Source organism: Phyllobates terribilis, unplaced genomic scaffold (genome assembly GCF_046119375.1).
Source record: "Phyllobates terribilis strain yellow unplaced genomic scaffold, ASM4611937v1 Scaffold_5__5_contigs__length_657084704, whole genome shotgun sequence".
NCBI classification, from domain to species: Eukaryota; Metazoa; Chordata; class Amphibia; order Anura; family Dendrobatidae; genus Phyllobates; species Phyllobates terribilis.
Genome location: NW_027362765.1, coordinates 261,634,454 through 261,656,831, shown reverse-complemented (window position 1 = coordinate 261,656,831; position 22,378 = coordinate 261,634,454). Strand labels below are relative to the sequence as shown.

The 22,378-nt window shown below is 44.7% G+C and overlaps 1 protein-coding gene across 4 annotated transcripts in view; it reads right to left on the bottom strand.

The window, feature by feature from the left end:
* Positions 1–7,398: 7,398 nt before the first annotated feature.
* CCDC40 (coiled-coil domain 40 molecular ruler complex subunit) overlaps positions 7,399–22,378 on the bottom strand; it is an 87,934-nt gene continuing 72,954 nt past the window's right edge. For 2 of the 4 annotated variants that reach the window (XM_073684104.1, XM_073684106.1), the window contains exons 16-19: positions 14,072–14,192; positions 10,390–10,578; positions 9,166–9,324; positions 7,400–8,040 (exon numbers count right to left, since the gene is read on the bottom strand). In XM_073684104.1, the coding sequence (XP_073540205.1) occupies positions 7,777–8,040; positions 9,166–9,324; positions 10,390–10,578; positions 14,072–14,192 (733 nt within the window). In that variant the 3' untranslated portion in view covers positions 7,400–7,776. Of the gene's footprint in view, positions 8,041–9,165; positions 9,325–10,389; positions 10,579–14,071; positions 14,193–22,378 lie in introns of all 4 variants that reach the window. The other 2 variants (XM_073684103.1, XM_073684105.1) reach the window with 2 other exon arrangements.

Here is a 22,378-nt window from a genome sequence, read left to right as displayed (position 1 = left end):
CCTTCTCCTACCCCAGCTAATCTACCTGGACTTCCGATTCCTTATTGGTCTTATGCTGATGTCTTTAATAAAAAGGAGGCAGAGACACTACCCCCTCATAGACCATACGACTGCCCTATCGACCTGTTACCCGGTACTACTCCTCCCCGTGGGCGTATTTATCCATTATCCGCTGCTGAGACCCGCTCGATGTCCGAATATATTGAGGAGAATCTGGCCAGGGGATTCATCCGGAAATCTACGTCCCCGGCGGGGGCAGGCTTCTTTTTCGTCAAAAAGAAGGACGGCTCTCTCCGTCCCTGTATAGACTATAGAGGCCTTAACCAGATCACGGTGAAGAATAAGTACCCCCTTCCGCTCATTCCGGAGTTATTTGATAGTCTGAGGGGGGCTAGAATCTTCACCAAACTGGACCTCCGTGGGGCGTACAACCTGGTTCGTATCCGTCAGGGGGATGAATGGAAGACGACATTCAACACCCGGGACGGCCACTATGAATATCTGGTAATGCCCTTTGGTCTCTGTAACGCTCCTGCCGTCTTTCAAGAGTTGGTCAATGACATCTTCCGGGACCTTCTCTACTCCTGCGTAGTGGTGTACCTGGACGACATCTTGGTCTTCTCTCCGGATCTCCAGACGCACCGGAGGGACGTTCGTCAGGTCCTGCTCAGGCTCAGGCAGAATCACCTCTTCGCTAAATACGAGAAGTGCCTCTTTGAGCAGACCTCGCTTCCGTTTTTGGGCTACATTATTTCTCAGACCGGCCTACGAATGGATCCAGAGAAACTGTCTGCCATCGAGAAATGGCCTCGACCGGAGGGGTTGAAGGCCATTCAGCGGTTCCTGGGCTTCGCCAACTACTACCGCCTCTTCATACCACACTTCTCTTCCCGGACTGCCCCAATTTCCGCGCTCACCCGTAAGGGAACTAATCCCAAAGAGTGGCCGCCCGAAGCAGAGGAGGCCTTCCTTTCCTTAAAACAGGCCTTCTCTTCCGCCCCGATGCTGCATCGCCCGGACGGCAACAAGCAGTTCTTCCTGGAAGTTGACGCCTCCTCCTCTGGAGCCGGAGCGGTACTTACTCAAAAATCATCTTCCGGGAGGATGGTAACTTGCGGCTTCTCTAAACTCTTCTCCTCCTCAGAGCGCAATTATTCCAAATGAGACCGAGAGTTATTGGCCATCAAACTGGCATTGGAGGAGTGGCGTTACCTGCTCGAGGGGGCTCTTCACCCGGTAATAATTTACACTGACCACAAGAACTTGGCTTACCTCCAGCATGCCCAGAGACTTAACCCGCGCCAAGCCCGGTGGTCCTTGTTTTTTGCTCGCATTGATTTTGTTCTTCATTTTCGCCCGGCTGACAAAAACGTCAAGGCGGACGCCTTGTCTCGATCCTTTCTGGTGTCTGATCTCGAGGAAGATCCGAAACACATCATCGATCCCGCCAGAGTAATGCAGGTGGCTCCCGTGAGTCTAAATCGTCTCCCTCCCGGAAAGACGTTCGTATCAGTATCTGATCGGGAGAAGATCCTTCACTAGGGTCACTCGTCTAAACTGGCTGGCCACGCCGGTCAGAAAAAGACCCTCCAGCTTATTACCCGGCACTACTGGTGGCCTACCCTGCACAAGGACGTAATAGACTTTGTTTCTGCCTGTGTGTCCTGCGCCCGCAACAAGGTTCCGAGACATCTGCCAGCCGGTCGCCTCCTTCCGCTTTCTGTACCTGCTGCCCCCTGGCAGCATATAGCAATGGACTTTATAACTGACCTCCCAGTCTCTGCCGGTTGTACGGTCATTTGGGTGGTCGCTGACCGCTTCTCCAAGATGGCTCATTTCGTTCCCCTGCCAGGCCTCCCGTCTGCACCCGAGCTAGCTAAAGACTTTATTCGTCACATCTTTCGTCTTCATGGCCTGCCCCTCCACATCGTGTCGGATCGTGGGGTACAGTTCACCTCACGCTTCTGGAGAGCCACTTGTAAACTGCTAGACGTCACCCTGGACTTCTCTTCCGCTTACCACCCGCAGTCCAATGGTCAAGTGGAGCGGATCAACCAGAACCTGACCAGTTACCTCCGGCACTTCGTTAATGCCCATCATTCAGACTGGGTGGATCTCCTACCATGGGCCGAGTTCTCTTATAACAATCACGAGAGCGAATCCTCCTCCAAATCCCCGTTTTTTGTAGTCTTCGGTCAGCATCCTCGGATTCCTTTTCCCGTCTCCACCTCTGTGGACAACCCGGCTGCGGAATCTCTCGTTAGCAAATTTTCCTCCATTTGGGAGAGTACCCGATCCGCACTCCTTCAGTCGTCCGAACGGTTGAAAAGACACGCTGACAAAAAACGCCTGGATCCTCCACAATTTCGTCCTGGAGATAAAGTCTGGCTCTCATCTAAATATGTCCGACTCAAGATACCTTCTTACAAGTTGGGGCCTCGGTTCATCGGTCCTCTGGAGGTCATCAGTCAGATCAACCCGGTGGCCTATAAATTGAAACTCCCGGCCAACTTACGGATCCCTAACTCCTTCCATGTATCTCTCCTCAAACCTGTGGTACTTAACTCTTTTTCCAAGTCTACAGGTACGCCTCCTGCTCCGGTTTCTGCTGAGGACGAGTTTGAGGTAGAGAACATTCTTGCCACCAAAAGGGTAAGAGGAAAGACCTTTTTTCTAGTAGATTGGAAGGGGTTTGGTCCTGAGGAGAGAACGTGGGAGCCCCGGGAGAACATCCATGCCCCTCTTATCCTAGCTAAATTTCTGTCTGGCCTAAAAAAGGGGGGGCCTAAAGGGGGGGGTACTGTAGCGCCGGCGTCCCTGCCCTCTGCTAGGCAGGAACGCTGTTCCCCTCACCTCTCTGCTCCGTGCCCGGCGTCCTCCTCCCGCTCTGCTGGCAGCGCGCGCTCCTTCCCGGCCACTGTGCTTAGGGCGCGCGCGCGCTCTCCCTCCCTCTTAAAGGGGCCGCGCGCGCCGTCCTAAAGAGTCCCCGGCCAATGGCCGGAGGACTTCACCATATATAAGGCACCTCCTCCAAAATGGAGGTGCCCGAGCAATGTTGTTGCACTGTTCACTACTCTGCTTCAGCCCTCAGGTCCCGTTGCCAGTTACCTGCCAGATACCTGCCAGATTCCTTCCAGCTTGCTGTCTTATTGCTGCCTGCTAGCCTGAGGTCCGACGGTCTGCCTTACAACTCCTGTCAGTCTGTCTAAGGACCAGCTTGCCCGCTCACCTGGGAGCGGACATCAGCTACCTGCCTGCTTGCCTGAGGTCCGACGGTCTGCCTTCCAACTCCTGTCAGTCTGTCTATGGACCAGCTTGCCCGCTCACCTGGGAGCGCACATCTGCTACCTGCCTGCTAGCCTACCTGGAGGCTCCGCCGTCACGTGCAGTGACCACCCGCCTGTCCAGTGACTTCTGCCCGCTCACCTGGGAGCGCTCATCTGCCGCCTGTTTGTTGGTCTTCCTGGAGGCTCCGCCGTCACATGCTATGACCACCCGTTTATCCAGAGACTCTCGCCTGGGAGCTCACGTCTACCATCAGCCGCCACAGGTCGTACCAACCCTTTACCCAGAGACTGCCCCGGTCACTTGCCGTGACCTCCTGCCCGTTCATCCAGAGACTGCCCCGGTCACTTGCCGTGACCTCCTGCCCGTTCATCCAGAGACTGCCCCGGTCACTTGCCGTGACCTCCTGCCCGTTCATCCAGAGACTGCCCCGGTCACTTGCCGTGACCTCCTGCCCGTTCATCCAGAGACTGCCCCGGTCACTTGCCGTGACCTCTAGCCCGTTCACTCAGAGACTGTCCCGGTCACCTGCTGTGACTGCCTGCCCGTCTTCCCTGGTCGCCACCCGCTCCCTTACAAGGACCGCCCCCTTGTATAGTAGCTCAGAGGTTCCGCCTCCCAGACCCGTTACAAGAAACAAGTCACCAATTCTGCATTTATCACCCACTCCTGGTTTTGGCTCCCACTCCTGAGAAAAAATACTGACCGAACACTGATAGTGGGGCCAGGGCCTTACAAATCAGTTCAAATATATTCTCCTAGCATCAGCTTATCTTCCATCATAAATTATCTTGGTGTAAGGTCACATTATGGGAAAATACTTTGTTTTTGATAACTTTTCCACAAGAAATAAAGGGCAGCACTGTAAGCCCATAAGGTTGCATGACACAATTGTTCATTATTTTCTAGGATCTTTTAACCTGTAAATTCTGATGTGTTATATTCAGTTTGGCCATAGTTAACAATACATGACAAGGCAGACTTGGATCACTCTCACCTCCACTGTAACTACATCTTCGTTACAGCTTAAACCTTTGACTTTTCTTGACCCCAAGTTTATACAATTCTAATTTATTGGTTATAACGAATGTATTACAGAAGGCACGAGGTTTCGAATTTTATTACCCATCCTTCCACAAAAATAACTGTAGATAAGAATGTACTTGCTCATCCACAAAAAGATAAACCAGTCCTCACTCTCCTACTCTTTAACGTGTCATACACTCCTCGATAAGTCAGTTACTCCTGCCAGCACTATAGGTGCTGTAATTTCATTCTCCTCATATCCCAGCCTGCAGTGCTTCGCTAATGTCTAATAGCTTGTCTGTTTTGAACTGAATGCCCACCTCTTTGTTATACCTGTATGGAGTTCGACAAGGAGACAAAGACTTACCCCGTACTTCATTTAACTGGCATTTAGACCAAGGTTGCACAAACTTTTCTGGTCAGAGGGGCACACTGTAAGATTGAACCAATTTTAGGGACCATTATAAAACTTAAGGGGGTATTACCATGAGACATTCATTGCTTATCGAAAGTATATGTCAGAAATGAATGTTTGATATGTGCGGTCAACATTTTCAGGTCTTCCACCTATCGAGACAATGGGCATTGTCTTCTACCCCATTCATGCATGTTGGCACTCCATTGCAATTTATGCATTCTGCTAAGAAAATGGGTGTTTCACTATTCCCATAGCCATACTCATGCACGGCCAACTCTTCACCTTATCAGCTCATTTCTGGAGTGCCACTTAAGAGCCAGGAGATCTACATCCTCCCAATATATAGGGACCCAGAGATGGCCACACATCGCACCATTAGGACTTACCTACCTGTGCTTCAGTGCTATGTGCCAGACATGGAAAATGCAGGTGCATCTCACAAAATTAGAATATCATCAAAAAGTTAATTTATTTCAGTTCTTCAATACAAAAAGTGAAACTCATATATTATATAGAGTCATTACAAACAGAGTGATCCATTTCAAGTGTTTATTTCTGGTAATGTTGATGATTATGGCTTACAGCCCATGAAAACACAAAAGTCATTAACTCAGTAAATTAGAATAATTAACAAAAAACACCTGCAAAGTGTTACGGATCCGGGTGGTGGAACCTCTGTGCTGCGGTGCAAGGAGGGACCAGAGGGTCGTAACTAGGTATCAACTCGGACTGACCAAGGTCGTACGGCGGCTCAATCGACTCCGTGACCAGGGAAGGACCGAGCAGAGGGACCAGGTGCTACTCTGGGCCAGACCTTGTATGAGAGCAGGTGACTCCCACGGGTCAGAAAGCAGAGACTGACCGGTATAGCAGATGAGCACGGCAGGCAACTGGTAGGAGCCTCCAGGTAGGCTGACAGATAGGCACGGCAGGTAACTGGTAGGAGCCTCCAGGTAGGCTGACAGATAGGCACGGCAGGTAACTGGTAGGAGCCTTCAGGTAGTCTGACTGATAGGCACGGCAGGTTACTGGTACGTTCTCCGGGAAGGCAGGCAAGCCAGGCCCATAGACAGACTGGCGGATTTGGATCGTAGGCAGACCGTCGGGCTGGAGAGTACACTTAGCAGGCAGAGACAGGAAGTCAAGCTGGCGGGCTGGACTGGTAGTCAGGCTGGCGGACTAGACTGGTAGTCAGGCTGGCGGACTGGACTGGTAGTCAGGCTGGAGGACTGGACTGGTAGTCAGGATGGAGGACTGGACTGGTAGTCAGGATGGAGGACTGGACTGGTAGTCAGGATGGAGGACTGGACTGGTAGTCAGGCTGGCGGACTGGACTGGTAGTCAGGCTGGCGGACTAAACTGGTAGTCAGGCTGGCGGACTGGACTGGTAGTCAGGCTGGCGGACTGGACTGGTAGTCAGGCTGGCGGACTGGACTGGTAGTCAGGCTGGCGGACTAGACTGGTAGTCATGCTAGCAGCGGGACCTGAGGGCTGAAGCAGAGTTTAGGACACAAAGCTACAACCTTGCATGGGCACCTCCATTTTGGAGGAGGTGCCTTTTATATGAGAGGTCCTCCGGCCATTGGCCGGGGACTCCTTAGGTCGGAGCGCGGCCCCTTTAAGAGGGGGAGCGCGCGTGCCCTAAGCACAGTGCCCGGGAAGCAGCGCGCACCGGCAGCAGCAGCAGGAGAGCCGGGGGACGCCGGGCGGAGAGCGTGGGGGTAAGAGGGACGGAGTATCTGTCTGTCAGGGGGCAGAGACGCCGATACTACACAAAGGCTTCCTAAGCATTTAAAAAGGTCCCTTAGTCTGTTTCAGTAGGCTCCACAATCATGGGGAAGACTGCTGACTTGACAGATGTCCAGAAGGCAGTCATTGACACACTCCACAAGGTCCCAGAGTCTGGAAGAAGAGTGGAGAGGCACACAATCCAAGCTGCTTGAGGTCTAGTGTGAAGTTTCCACAATCAGTGAGGGTTTGGGGAGCCATGTCATCTGCTTGTGTAGGTCCACTGTGTTTTATTAAGACCAAAGTCAGTTCAGCCGTCTACCAGGACATTTTAGAGCACTTCATGCTTCCCTCTGCTGACAAGCTTTTTGGAGATGGAAATTTCATTCTCCAGCAGAACTTGGCACCTGTCCACACTGCCAAAAGTACCAATATCTGGTTTAAAAACAACAGTATCACTGAGCTTGATTGGCCAGCAAACTCGCCTGACCTTAACCCCATAGAGAATCTATGGGGTATTGTCAAGGGGAAGATGAGAGACACCAGACCCAACAATGCAGACGAGCTGAAGGCTGCTATCAAACCAACCTGGGCTTCCATAACACCTCAGCGGTGCCACAGGCTGATCGCCTCCATGCCACACCGCATTGATGCAGTAATTGATGCAAAAGGAGCCCCGACCAAGTATTGAGTGCATTTACTGAACATACATTTCAGTAGGATAACATTTCGGATTTTAAAAACATTTTTCAAGCTGTTGTTATAAAGTATTCTAATTTACTGAGATAATGGCCTTTATGTTTTCATTGGCTGTAAGCCATAATCATCAACATTAACAGAAATAAACACTTGAAATAGATCACTCTGTTTGTAATAACTCTATATAATATATGAATTTAAATTTTTGTATTGAAGAACTGAAACAAATGAACTTTTTGATGATATTCTAATTTAGTGAGATGCACCTGTACATGTCAGCAGCTACTAAACACAAACCAGCAGATCTATGACCAGGAGGTTGGGAGCTGAACAGAAGGGCATTACATGATGTATTTTGTGCCCAGAAAGCAGTTTGTGCTCCCCTGCTCTAAACAGATTACACTTGACAACAGGCAGTAGATACAAGGAGACACCTCATGGCTGTGGAAAACACAACTTACTTTTAAAAAAAAAGTTATTTGAAGATGGTGTATTTATGACATTATCAGATAAGATGAAGATATCTGAAGCACAGTGACATCATATACTTTATTTACCAATACATTCTGGTTACTTAAATTAAACCACGGACTTTGTAAGATAATGGAAGGAGCTCTAATTCATGGTGCTCTCTCTGTAGCACTTCCCTGTGCCCCGAGCCTTGCGTCCAGTGCAAGACTTATGTGGTGCAGAACACTCTGATACTGTGGGTACTCCTGCTGCACCTGGTGAATGATCGTGCTGACTGTGTGAACGCGGCTCTCTTGTTTTTGCTGCTCTGCTTCCAATGTTTGTGGGCTGCTGAAAACAGGAACGTATTTGCCGTCCTTCACAGCTTGCAAATGCTTCACACGAGTCTGAAGGGCCACAATCTGTGTCAGGTTCTAATTTGATGGAAGCCAGAGAAAATTTCAGGGTTAGGGCTTGCCCACACGAGCGTATAAGAAGGCCGAGTGCTATACGATGTGTTAGAGGATAGCACTCAGCCTAATGTTATACTATGGGGCAGTGCAGAGCTGCAATTTTTTTTCTCATGCTGTTGCGGTTCTGCAAGTGCATCCGATAATCAGACCATGTGCATCCATACAAGTCTATGGGTGCGTGTGAAACATCGGACAGCACTCAGATGTCATCCGAGTGCAGTCCGACATCCGCGGACAGAGACAATGGAGAAATTAGGTTCTCTGTCTTCTTCACACCTGTGCTCCGATTCTCTCATGTGAGAGATGTGAAGCACACTAAGATGACACTGACAGAGTTTGAGCCGAGTGTCATTAGCACAATCGACCCGATTGCCTCGCAAGAGAGAATCTACGGCCGTGTGAGCGAGCCTTTAGTGAAAGAAGAATTAAAGGGGTTGTCCAATAAAAACAACTTGCTGACTGGTGGGTGTCCCACACAGATAGGCAAATCATGGAATTTTTACCCCCGTTACAAAATGGAGTAGCTGGTTGGACACCCGACCGCCGCTTCATTCAGTCTATATGGAACAGATGGAAAATGTCAACTACAGTGGCCAGCAGCCCAATAGGGACTGAATGGACCACAGGTCGCACTGTCGCTCCATTCTAACAGGGATCAGGTTAGGGTTACACACAGACTTTGGCTGTGACAGCCATTGGGCGACCAAAGTTCACTCATTGCCACTGCTATAGCACAGCACTATACAAATGGATAAGGTCGCATTGCAACATCTACATGGCCACGTCAAGCAAGGTGCAAAAAGTCTGATTTCTTGCCATTTGCTTTGACGCGGTCATGATAGTGTAGGTGTCACAATGTGATCCCATTCACTTGTATAGTGCTGTGATGTAGCAGCGGCACTGAGCAAACTTCAATCGCGCAATAGCTGTAGTGGCCAAAGTCACCATGTAGTCCTGCCCCAAAAGTTCATCCATGAGGTCCCAACAATTGGACGCCCACCAATCATCAAGTTTTCACGTATCCTGGGGATAGGAGATAACATTCCTTCACCGGAAAACCCCTTTAAAGAACAAATGTAATATTACCTGACGCTTCTTTTCTTGCCGCTGCTCAATGTCATTTTCCATGGAGCAGGCGTCTAATCTCAGGCTGGAGATATGGTGCTGCTTTTCTGAAATGGCTGCAGTGATTGTCTTCTGAGTGTCTTCAAGGTCAGAGATGGTGCTGTTACATTCATCTGTACTCTATATAATATAAAGGCCGATATTTTACTTCAACTTGTCCCTATGTTCCACTTCAGGTGACTAAAGTGAGTAACATCAGATTGTACATAATTTTCACTTTATAATAAACATTTTCTAGCACTTGTATTACAGAGTAATCATTTGCTTTAATTTTTATTTCATAAATTAACAGCTGTAAATCATGCAGAAGCAGGGACTGGACCATAATATACGAGCACGCCGAAGATACTCGGCAAGCACCCGAGCGTGCTCGGAGAAAGGGTTAAACAAGCACGCTCACTCATCACTAGTCATAACCATGGGTACCAATGCCCTGCACATTATTAAAATAAAAGAGTAACATGTGCAGTGTCCATACATAACATCATGTGTACTTTTTATATATTGTTGTAAAATCATCAGAACTGAAGAGAATAAAATCTGAGCTGGAAAGTTCTAATCTGCCGTGTCACTTTACGGAGCATCAACTTTAGAAAGTCTTTATGTACCCAAGTGGTTCTGAGATTTTATTTTTCTTTCAGGATACATTATACTTTACGTTAAATAGTAAATTTAGGTCGATATGCTTTGCATTTATTAAACAAAAAACGGACATATTTCAAAAAATGTGTGAAAATTTGCACTTTTCAAGCTTTTAATGCATCGGCCTTTAACTTCATGACATATGACATTGATATGTAGTGGCCCTGCCTTTGATACGGACTCACGCTTAGCCTGCATCTTTCCCCCACGAGATGGCAGATTTAGCCCCAGATCCCGAAAAATAAAAACATTACAGGTCTCGGAAAATGGCAACAAAAGCTAGATTTATTTATTTATTTTTTTTTTTTTTACAAATTTCCGATTTTTTTTTAACCACTTAAAAAATATACGTTTGGTATCTGCGCACTCATACTGATCTGGGGAATCATAATGGTCGGTCAGTTTTACCATATAGTGAACATAGTAAATAAAAAAAAACGAAAACAATTGTGGAATTGCACGTTTTTTGCAATTTCAAAGCACTTGGAACTTTTCCATTGTAGAATGAATGGTGGGGCTTTAACACTAGCAGTATTTTCTTACCATCAGAATTTCTTTGATTTTTTTCCTTAGCTCATGTAGTTTCCCATGAAAATCATTTGCAGTCAGATGCTTCTTGTCCTTCTCCGTCTGAGTTTTCCCCCGCATCATGATAGTTTCTCTTCTGGAAACCACTGCTTCCATATCACAGATCATTTTCTCTTGCTGTTTCATCAGCTGTGCATATCGGATCTACAGGCCAAGTATACGTTTAGTAGCGTTACCATGAATCACAGTAATTGGCCTTCTGTTGCTGTCTATAGTTCATCTTACAGCCTCCTATTCTTACTGGACATTGCTGCGAATCATCAATATATAGTCTAAGATCACAGAGATCCGGCACAAAACTCATAGATGACAAAACTCGCTACATTTTTAAAACATTTTTACTCCAGCATTGCCAGCTTTTGTGAGATGTGAGCGAAGCTTAGCGGGATGGAGAATGAATGAGGAATGAAAGTTTCACATTTTTTTAAAAGTGTGATTACTTCTGTCTGGTTGTTGTGATGCCATTTCCCTGGTGATTTTAGTTAAACTGGAAGCAAATGGCTGTCATCTATTAGGAAGAAAATAGTGTTTACATTTCCCAGTTGGAAAATGTAATGATGTAAGGTACCAAACACCTATAGTGAAACATGGTGGTGGCAATGTCACGGTTTAGGCTATGTGCCCACGATGCAGAAATGAAGCAGAAAATTTCTGCAGCATTTCTGCACCTCCCTGGCAGAAAAAACGCATGCAGATTGTGCATGCGTTTTTCCTGCAGAATACATGCGGATTCACATGCGTTTCCGCATGCAGATTGACAAGCGCTTTCCAGGCGATTAGCATCACTTGGAAAGTGCTTGACAACTAGGCATGGATTTATATAGTGTGACCGTAAAACAATGCTTAAAATAAGCTATACTCACCCTCTGATGCCCCGGCGTGTGCTGCAGCGCTCGTTCCTGTCTGGTTCCTGGCTGCCGGCATATCGCGAGACACAGCGGTGAAGGGCCTGCGGTCACATGACTGTGACGTCACCGAAGGTCCTTCAGCGCTGCCGGCATGCCGAGAGAAGCCGCCGGACAGGTGAATATAAACTTTATTTATTATTTTATTCTTTTTTTCACAGGTACAATGGTACCCAGGTCTGGAGGAGAGTCTTCTCTCCTCCAGAACTGGGTACCATCCGCACATAAAGTCGCATATAATCCACTTGTACAAATGTACAGACACGGATTATATGCGTCTCAATGCAAGTCAATGGCGGCGCTTCCGCTGCGCTTCCACAAAATTAATGAACATGCTGCGGATTTATGAGCGCTGCAGAAAAATCTGCAGCATGTGCATTGACATTGAGGAATGCCATTGGGGACCATGGGGTGCAGATTACCATCCGTTTTTCATGCGTTTTTGCTGCGGAAATTCCGCAGCATAAACGCATGAAAAACGCATCGTGTGCACGCAGCCTTAGGGCTGCTTTTCTGTGTCTGCCATTGGCCCTCTGCATAGAATTGATGGAAATATGAATGCTACCACATACACGGATATATTGGAGAATGTAATGCTGCCACATGGTAAAACCAAAGTAGGCAGGGGATGGAAACTCCAGCAAGACAATGATCCTAAGCACACATCCAATTTAGTCAAAAATTGGTTGGCAAAGAAAAATGTTCACCTGTGGCAATGGCCAAGCCAATCACCTGATTCAAACCCTACAGAGCCCCTTTGGGATGAGTTAGGGCCCATACCCATAGCAATAAAGATGAATTGTTTGCACATTTGCAAATGGAATAAAGCAAGATCCCTAAAGATGTCTTGAATACCCTAGTGGCTTCGCTGCCCCGTTGGTGTGGTGCAGTAATGAAAGCAAGAGGTTATGCCACAAAATACTAAGTTATGTCATTGTAAACAATGAATTACTCTCTATGTTGTGATCAATAAATAGTATATGCAAAATTTTTGGCAGTCAGTTTTCTTTAATTCAAAAGCATTTTGGTTAAAATTAAGGTCTTGCATGGTGACAACTTCATGGACTTTCCATTCATCACCAGGGAAATGGCATCACAACAACCAGACAGAAGTAATTACACTTTAAAAAAAAATGGAAAACTTTTGGTCGCCACTGTATGTTATATTAATATTAATTGTATCACTTAATATTGAGCAGAATTAGGTATGCTGACCCGCTGCTACTGCTAATACACGTTACAATAGGGCTTTTTAGTAGCAGTGAATCAACACCATACTGTATAATTTATTGCTTTTTTTTTTTATAAATTACATGCTCCTTTTATTTAGCCCTTGTACCTTGATCAACAGCTCCCAACGCAATATGATGCTCCCACATAGTATGATGTCCACACAGTCCCCACACACAATATGATGTCATCATAGTCTCCTATACAGTATGATGTCCCCATAGCCGCGCACACAGTATGATGCCCCCAAATATAGCATGATGGCCCCGCCACACAGTATGATGAATCTGACAGTCCCCGACAAATGGTATGATAGTCCACAAGGCCCCCCCAATACACAGCATGATCCCCCACAGACCCCCAAAATATAAAGTGTGATTCCCCCACACGCTATTATGGTGATTATTTTTTCTTTTTCCATAATAAATGGGTAAAAGAGGGGGGGTGTTATTTCAAATAAAGGTGTCAGTGTCTTTATTTATATTAAAGGCCTTTATTCTGGCTGTGTATTATTTACAATTTGACTATGAGGTTAGTAATGGGGGCGTCTTTTAGACGCCTCTCCATTACTAACCCCTGGGCTTGATGTCAGCTGCCAATACAAAGCTGGCATCAACCCCAATACTATTACCCCACTTGCCACCGAACCAGGGCAAGTAGGAAGAGCGGAGGCTAAGCACTAAATTTGGCGCATCTTATGAACGTGCCATTTCTGGGGCGGCTGAGAGCTGATGTTTTTAGTCTGGGAGGGGGGCAATACCTATGGCCCATTCCAAGGCTATTAATATCAGTCCGCAGCTGTCTGTCTAGCCTTTGCTGGCTATTAATTACAGGGGGGACGCTACATCATTTCTTTTAGAAGGGGTCCACCATTTTAATAACCAGTAAAGGCTAAGTATACAGCTGTGAGCTGATATTAATAGCCTGGGAAGCGCCATGTGTATTACCCCTTTCCCAGGCTAGAAACATCAGCCCCCAGCTATCGGTTTTCATTCACCTGGTTTTTAAAATTTCGAGGGACCCCATGCCATTTTTTTCATCTATTTATTTATTAATGAAATACATGTACAGTAAGCTACACACGCAAAGCAGTGATTTTATATCTCACGCACATATTTCTATCTATGTTTTGAAGACTATTTACTTTGAAAATTATCTTTAAATGACATACAGAATTACTCTATGTAAAAGCTAATGTTAAAATCACATTGCATACGGATTGCATTTGCATGTCATTCAGATACTAGGTGAGAAAAATCGCATTTTACCCACATGACACTTGTCTGACTTTTCAGGAACAACATCGGACCGATTTTATTAACGCTGATAGGTAAGAGCCCTAACAGTGAAATTAGGACACCGGCCGCATGGTGCGGCCCATGACCCACTATTTTCAGCCCTACAGCTGTCTCGGCTCAAGGGCCGGATGTGGCCCATCGGCCGCACTTTGCCAGGTCTGTGCTGGATCATATATTTTCAAGTTTTTCTTGCTTCCTCTGTACCTGCATGCGGTGGATCTCGGCTTTCATGGCTTTGATCTCTCCTTGGCCAGTTTCAGAGTCCACTGCATTACGCATCTCCTTTGCCAATTGGATTTTCTTTTCCCAAAGCATTATTTGGTGTCTGTTAAAAGACCAGAAATCCATATGAGGAAAAATTACCATATTACTTGCTTTTTTCCCAACTCCTTACAAATGTATTGTATATTCCATTTTGTATAATCAAGTCTGTCTCTTTCTAGCACTCTAATAGACATCAGTGGAGAGAGCTATGTGTATAAAAGTGATATCAGATTGCAAATGGTGGCATAGAACACAATGATAAGCAAAAAATGCTTGGTTCCCAAAGTGTAGCTGCACTTTCTGAAAACTGTTCACTTTTTATAGGGCATGGTGGGGGTTCAAGTGCTGACAACCCCATCAATCGCTAAAATAAAGGGACCGGTGTCAAAGACTATTAGTCTTCAGTCTTCTAGGAACTTCTGCTCTTTCAATTTTAGCAAACGTGGCAGTCTCAGCCCCCCGGACCTCCACCTGACAGTTTGCGTCTTGATTTGCAGATGCAAAATCTACAGCAATTACATCTCATCCTCCAGCAGCAAAAAAAAAAAAAAATTCCATGTGGAAACGGAAACACAGTGCTGATTATTTTTCCTCTTAAATACTAGGGAATTTTGTGTTTTTTTTCACCCCTTGTTCTGAGAGTCATAGAGGTTTTTATTGTCCTGTTGACATAACCATAAGATTGAGTTGTAGTTTTGAATGACACTATACATTTTACCATACCATTTTTTGGGTGGTTTGTTTTTACGGCGTTCATTGGGTGGTCAAAATCACCTGTCAATGGTACAGTTACGCCAATACCAAACACCAGATTTACTGACATCTTAGTAGTGAAAATAAATTAAAAAAATTGTAAAATAAATTATTAGTATTTCCATTTTATGTGGTATATAACTTTGAGAGCTTATTTTTAGTGCACTTATTGTGTTTTTATTGTATTTTTGGGGCGAAAGTGAGATGCCTGAAAAGTGTCAATTGTGGCGTTTCGATTTTTTTTCAGCATTTAACGTATAATTTCAGTAATTATATATGTTAATATGAATTTTTTACGCACGACGATACAAAATATGATTATTTCTTTAAATCTTTTTTTTTAATGAGTGAAAAGAAGTGTGATTTGAATGTTTTTTCCTATATATATATATACACACATATATACATACATACATACATACATACAGTTAGGTCCATATATATTTGGATAGAGACAACATTTTTCTAATTTTGGTTCTAGACATTACTACAATGAATTTTAAACAAAACAATTCAGATGCAGTTGAAGTTCAGACTTTCATCTTTCATTTGAGGGTATCCACATTAAAATTGGATGAAGGGTTTAGGAGTTTCAGCTCCTTAACATGTGCCACCCTGTTTTTAAAGGGACCAAAGGTAATTGGACAATTGACTCCAAGGCTATTTCATGGACAGGTGTGGGCAATCCCTTCGTTATGTCATTCTCAGTTAAGCAGATAAAAGTCCTGGAGTTGATTTGAGGTGTGGTGCTTGCATTTGGAAGGTTTTGCTGTGAAGTAAACATGCGGTCAAAGGAGCTCTCCATGCAGGTGAAACAAGCCATTCTTAGGGTATGTGCCCACGTAGCATTTTTCAAGCGTATATGCTGCGGAATTTCCGCAGTGTAAACGCTTGTGAAACGCTATGTAATCCGCCCCCCATGGTCCCCAAGGGGATTCCGCAAGTTTAATGCCCATGCTGCAGATTTTTCCGCTGCGTTTATGATGCGGGGAAAAATCCGCAGCATGTCAATTAATTTTGCGTTTCCGCAAGCGGAATTGCCTTTGCAATGCAATAAAAAATGCAAGGCAATTCCGCATGTGGAAATCGCGCGATAAACGCACGATAAACGCGTGCGGAATTCCGCATGCGTTTATCCGGGAGAGGACATGCAGAAATGAAGCAGAAAATTTCTGCTTCATTTCCGCAGCGTGGGCACATACCCTTAAGCTGCAAAAACAGAAAAAACCCATCCGAGAAATTACTACAATATTAGGAGAGGCAAAATCTACAGTTTGGTACATCCTGAGAAAGAAAGTAAGCACTGGTGAACTCATCAATGCAAAAAGACCTGGGCGCCCACGGAAGACAACAGTGGTGGATGATCGCAGAATAATCTCCACGGTGAAGAGAAACCCCTTCACAACAGCCAACCAAGTGAGCAACACTCTCCAGGAAGTAGGCGTATCAATATCCAAATCTACCATAAAGAGAAGACTGCATGAAAGTAACTACAGAGGGCTCACTGCATGATGCAAGCCACTCATAAGCATCAAGAATAAAAAGGCTAGACTGGACTTTGCTAAAAAAACATCTAAAAAAGCCAGCACAGTTCTGGAAGAACATTCTTTGGACAGATGAAACCAAGATCAACCTCTACCAGAATGATGGAAAGAGAAAAGTATGGCAAAGGCGTGGTACAGCTCATGATCCAAAGCATACCACATCATCGGTAAAACACGGCGGAGGCAGTGTGACGGCTTGGGCATGCATGGCTGCCAGTGGCACTGGGTCACTAGTGTTTATTGATGATGTGACACTGGACAGAAGTCGAATGAATTCTGATGTATTCATAGCCATACTGTGTGCTCAGATCCAGCCAAATGCAGCCAAACTGATTGGTCGTCGTTTCATACTACAGATGGACAATGACCCAAAACAAAGCCAAAGCAACCCAGGAGTTTATTAAAGCAAAGAAGTGGAATATTCTTGAATGGCCAAGTCAGTCACCTGATCTCAACCCAATTGAGCATGCATTTCACTTGTTAAAGACTAAACTTCAGACAGAAAGGCCCACAAACAAACAGCAACTGAAAACCACCGCAGTGAAGGCCTGGCAGAGCATCAAAAAGGAGGAAACACAGCGTCTGGTGATGTCCATGAGTTCAAGACTTCAGGCAGTCATTGCCAACAAAGGGTTTTTCAACCAAGTACTAGAAATGAACATTTTATTTACAATTATTTAATCTGTCCAATTACTTTTGGTCCCTTTAAAAACAGGGTGGCACATGTTAAGGAGCTGAAACTCCTAAACCCTTCATCCAGTTTTAATGTGGATACCCTCAAATGAAAGCTGAAAGTCTGAACCTCAACTGCGTCTGAATTGTTTTGTTTAAAATTCATTGTGGTAATGTCTAGAACCAAAATTAGAAAAATGTTCTCTCTGTCCAAATATATATGGATGTATATATATAGATATATATATATATATATATATATATATATATATATATACACATACACCGCGTGCAGAATTATTAGGCAAATGAGTATTTTGATCACTTCGATTCTTTTTATACATGTTGTCCTACTCCAAGCTGCAAAGGCTTGAGAGCCAACTACCAATTAAGTAAATCTGGTGATGTGCATCTCTGTAATGAGGAGGGGTGTTGACTAATGACATCAACACCCTATATAAGGTGTGCTTAATTATTAGGCAACTTCCTTTCCTTTGGCAAAATGGATCAGAAGTGAGATTTGACGGTCTCTGAAAAGTCTAAAATTGTGAGATGTCTTGCAGAAGGATGCAGCAGTCTTGAAATTTCCAAACTTTTGAAGCGTGATCACCGAACAATCAAGCGTTTCATGGCAAATAGCCAACAGGGTCGCAAGAAGCGTGTTGGCCAAAAAAGGCACAAAATAACTGTCCATGAATTGAGGAAAATCAAGCGTGAAGCTGCCAAGATGCCATTCGCCACCAGTTTTGCCATATTTCAGAGCTGCAACGTTACTGGAGTATCAAAAAGCACAAGGTGTGCGATACTCAGGGACATGGCCAAGGTAAGGAAGGCTGAAAAACGACCACCTTTGAACAAGAAACATAAGATAAAACGTCAAGAATGGGTCAAGAAATATCTTAAGACTGATTTTTCAAAGGTTTTATGGACTGATGAAATGAGCGCGACTCTTGATGGGCCAGATGGATGGGCCAGAGGCTGGATTAATAAAGGGCAGAGAGCTCCACTCCGACTCAGACACCAGCAAGGTGGAGGTGGGGTACTGGTATGGGCTGGTATCATCAAAGATGAACTTGTGGGACCTTTTCGGGTTGGGGATGGAGTGAAGCTCAACTCCCAGACCTACTGCCAGTTTCTGGAAGACAATTTCTTCAAGCAGTGGTACAGGAAGAAGTCGGTATCGTTCAAGAAAAACATGATTTTTATGCAGGACAATGCTCCATCACATGCATCCAACTACTCCACAGCATGGCTGGCCAGTAAAGGTCTAAAAGAAGAAAAAATAATAACAGGGCCCCCTTGTTCACCTGATCTGAACCCCATAGAGAACCTGTGGTCCATCATAAAATGTGAGATCTACAGGGAGGGAAAACAGTACACCTCTCGGAACAGTGTCTGGGAGGCTGTGGTGGCTGCTGCACGCAATGTTGATCGAAAACAGATCAAGCAACTGACAGAATCTATGGATGGAAGGCTGTTGAGTGTCATCATAAAGAAAGGTGGCTATATTGATCACTAATTTTTTGGTTTTTGTTTTTGCATGTTATTTCTAAATTTTGTGCACTGATATTGGTTTACCTGGTGAAAATAAACAAGTGAGATGGGATTATATTTGGTTTTTATTAAGTTGCCTAATAATTCTGCACAGTAATAGTTACCTGCACAAACAGATATCCTCCTAAGATAGCCAAATCTAAAAAAAAACCACTCCAACTTCCAAAAATATTAAGCTTGGATATTTATGAGTCTTTTCGGTTGATTGAGAACATAGTTGTTGATCAATAATAAAAATAATCCTCTAAAATACAACTTGCCTAATAATTCTGTACACAGTGTGTATATATATATATATATATATATATATATATATATATATATATATATATATACACACATACACAAACCAGAGAAACTTGACCAGCACCTCCTAGTGTGAACTGGTGTCAGCTGCCATAACTATAAAATAGATCAAAAGAATGCAGCAGCACTCCATATGGCCAAGATATGTCTTAACAATGAAAATAATGAAAATATTAGATCTAAACTGTTTTGCTTAGCAACAAGTACTTACAAAAAATGAAGGTTTTTAGCGCATAAATTGGCCAATTCATGTGTGCCCATCAACCATGGCAAGGTAACCTCCTCCTGATGGGTAACTACTCTGCCTAACATGCCACTTTTGGGCTACAAGCCTACAACTAAACGGACAAACATGTCTTCTTCTGGGCTAAAAACACCTACATTTAAAGGGCAAGCAGAGCTGTTTATACAACACCTGCTGGTTAATGGGAGGAGTGCAGAATCAGGCAAGAGGCAGTTACACCCCCTTATAGTAATACAAACCAGAGAAACCTGACCAGCACCTCCTAGTCTGAACTGGTGCCAGCTGCCGTAACTATAAAATATATCAAAAGAATGCAGCAGCACTCCATATGGCCAAGATAAGTCTCCCATTAACCAGCAGGTGTTGTATAAACAGCTCTGCTTGCCCTTTAAATGTAGGTGTTTTTAGCCCAGAAGAAGACATGTTTGTCCGTTTAGTTGTAGGCTTGTAGCCCAAAAGTTGCATGTTAGGCAGAGTAGTTAACCATCAGGGGGAGGTTACCTTGCCGTGGTTGATGGGCACACATGAATTGGCCAATTTATGCGCTAAAAACCTTCATTTTTTGTAAGTACTTGTTGCTAAGCAGAACAGTTTAGAGCTAATATTTTCATTATTTTCATTGTTAAGACGTATCTTGGCCTTATGGAGTGCTGCTGCATTCTTTTGATATATATATATATATCAATTTTTTTGTTTTAGTCCCCCTAGGGCAGGGTTCCCCAACTCCAGTCCTCAAGGCCCACCAACAGGTCATGTTTTCAGGATTTCCTTAGTATTACACAGGTGATGATTGCATCACCTGCACAGGCAATAATTCCATCACCTGTGCAATACTAAGGAAATCCTGAAAACATGACCTGTTGGTGGGCCTTGAGGACTCGAGTTGGGGAACCCTGCCCTAGGGGACTTGAACTCATGATCATTTGCACTATATAGACATAGCTATCTTTGTATAAGAGTGCATACAGAGATAGCTGTCAAATCACTGATAGCACTGTCCACTGGACCAAAAATCCCAGAAAATATCCCAGACAAATAAATAACATTCTTGGATGTCTGACTCCTGTTCATCATTCATCCACTGGCAGCGCAGAAACAACCCATTTTTCTCCAGCCTTTGATAAAATCCCAGAAAGAGGGTTGAATGGTTAAAACATACTGGATCTTTTGTCAAAAAACTATATATCAATCTACTCAGCTCCTCCTGCTGTATAACATTATGCCCGCAGATTGGACTGCATTTTCTTGGTGACAGATTCCCTTTAAAGCAAATCTGTCAGCAGGTATTGCTGTGTAATCTGACAGCAGCATGATGTAAGGAAAGATACCCTGATTCCAGTGATGTATCACTTAGTTTACTCGGTGCAGCCGTTGTAATAGAATCACAGTTTTCTCTTCTGCAGATTTAAGAACGTTGAGCCACGTATAACCCCGACCAACCACTGATTGGCTGCTTTCTGTGTACACTGTATATTGACAGAAAGATGCTAATCAGTGGTGGGGCGGAGTTAGACCAGGAGGCATGAGTGGTAATCTCTTGCTGATAAAACACTGATTTTATTGAAATGGAAAAACACAGCCTAATAAGTGGCATATCATTGTAATCAGGATCTCTTCTACTACATCATGGTGCTCTCAGATTACATAGCAAAAACCTGTTGACAGATTCCCTTTAAGTACCATATCAAAGCTTTTTGCCAAATCCATAGAATTGCATATGTCTAAATTTGCATGTTAGTTTAATGAGATTTGTTTTTTTCCTGAATACATTATTACATTGTTTTCTCCCTTATGATTTTGCAGGCTATCTCCTAAAATATTGTCATTTCAAACATTTTACTGATGGCAGAAGTCAGGCTCAGCAGAATATGAAAGTTTCTCGGGTCTATCTTTTTACACTTTTTAAATAAAGGCTCATTCATTTTAGCCACATGCCATTCTTGCTGCATTGGCTCTGTTAAGTGGAATGAGTCATTGGAAAGTTACCTACTGTTTAAATCAGGTTACGTTAAGTACTGTATTTTTTGGACTATGAGACGCACCGGACCATAAGACGCACCTAGGTTTCAGAGGAGGAAAATAGGAAAAAAAATGTAAGCAAAAAATGTAGTCATGATGCCCTGGTAAGGGGGAGGGGGTCTGCTGCTGACACTGTTATAGGGGTAAGGTCCCCAATTCTGTTAATATCCCCCATTCTGGTATATATGGCCCCCTCCTTCCTGTTATACGTGGCCCTCATCCCCATCCTGATATGCATGGCACCCCAATCCCCCATCCTGGTATGCATGACCCCCCTCATCCCTCTTCCTCGTATGTTTGGCACCCTTCATCCTGGTACGTATGCCCCCCCCTCACAACCATCCTGGTATGTATGGCACCTTCATCCCTCTTCATGGTATGTATGGCACCTTCATCCCTCTTCATGGTATGTATGGCACCTTGATTCCTCTTCCTGGTAAGTATGGCACCCTTCATGCCTGTATATATGGCCCCCCTCATGCCTCATCCCTCTATGTATGCCCCCCTCATCCTTGTATGTATGGCCCCCCTCATCCCTCTTCCTGGTATGTATGGCCCCCCTCATCCTGGTATGCTTGGCAACCCCTAATCCCCATCGCACTACACAGAAAAAAAATAAATAAACAATCATACTCACCTCCTCTCTCCTCCAGCGTTGTGTCCAGCTCTGTGCCGGAATAGTCAATGCTCCCCACGCCGGGACTGTGTGCGTGGGGAGCAGTGACCATTCATTCTCTGTAATAGCATGAATACAGTAGCCGCAGCGCGGTTCCTGCTGCGCTTGGCGATCAGCGTGCCTGCTATTAAAGTCCATGAATATTCACCACACCCATGGGCGTGGGGAGTAGTGAATATTCATTTTCTTTAGTAGCGGGCACAGTGTAGGCTGCAGCAGGCGGCTGCTGCCTCCTGTGCACCGCTACTCCGCTTCCCCCCATATCCCCCACCACCCACAGCCACAGTATTTATGTATATCGGACTATAAGACGCATCCCCCACTTTCCTCCAAAATTTTGGAGGAAAAAAGGGCGTCTTATAGTCCGAAAAATACGGTAAATATTTTTTGTAATTTTTGCAGCAGTTTGTTATTTTTCATTTTAATAAAAGTCTAATACTTCTGGTTTTGTGTAGATCCTCTCACTACAGGTAGGATAT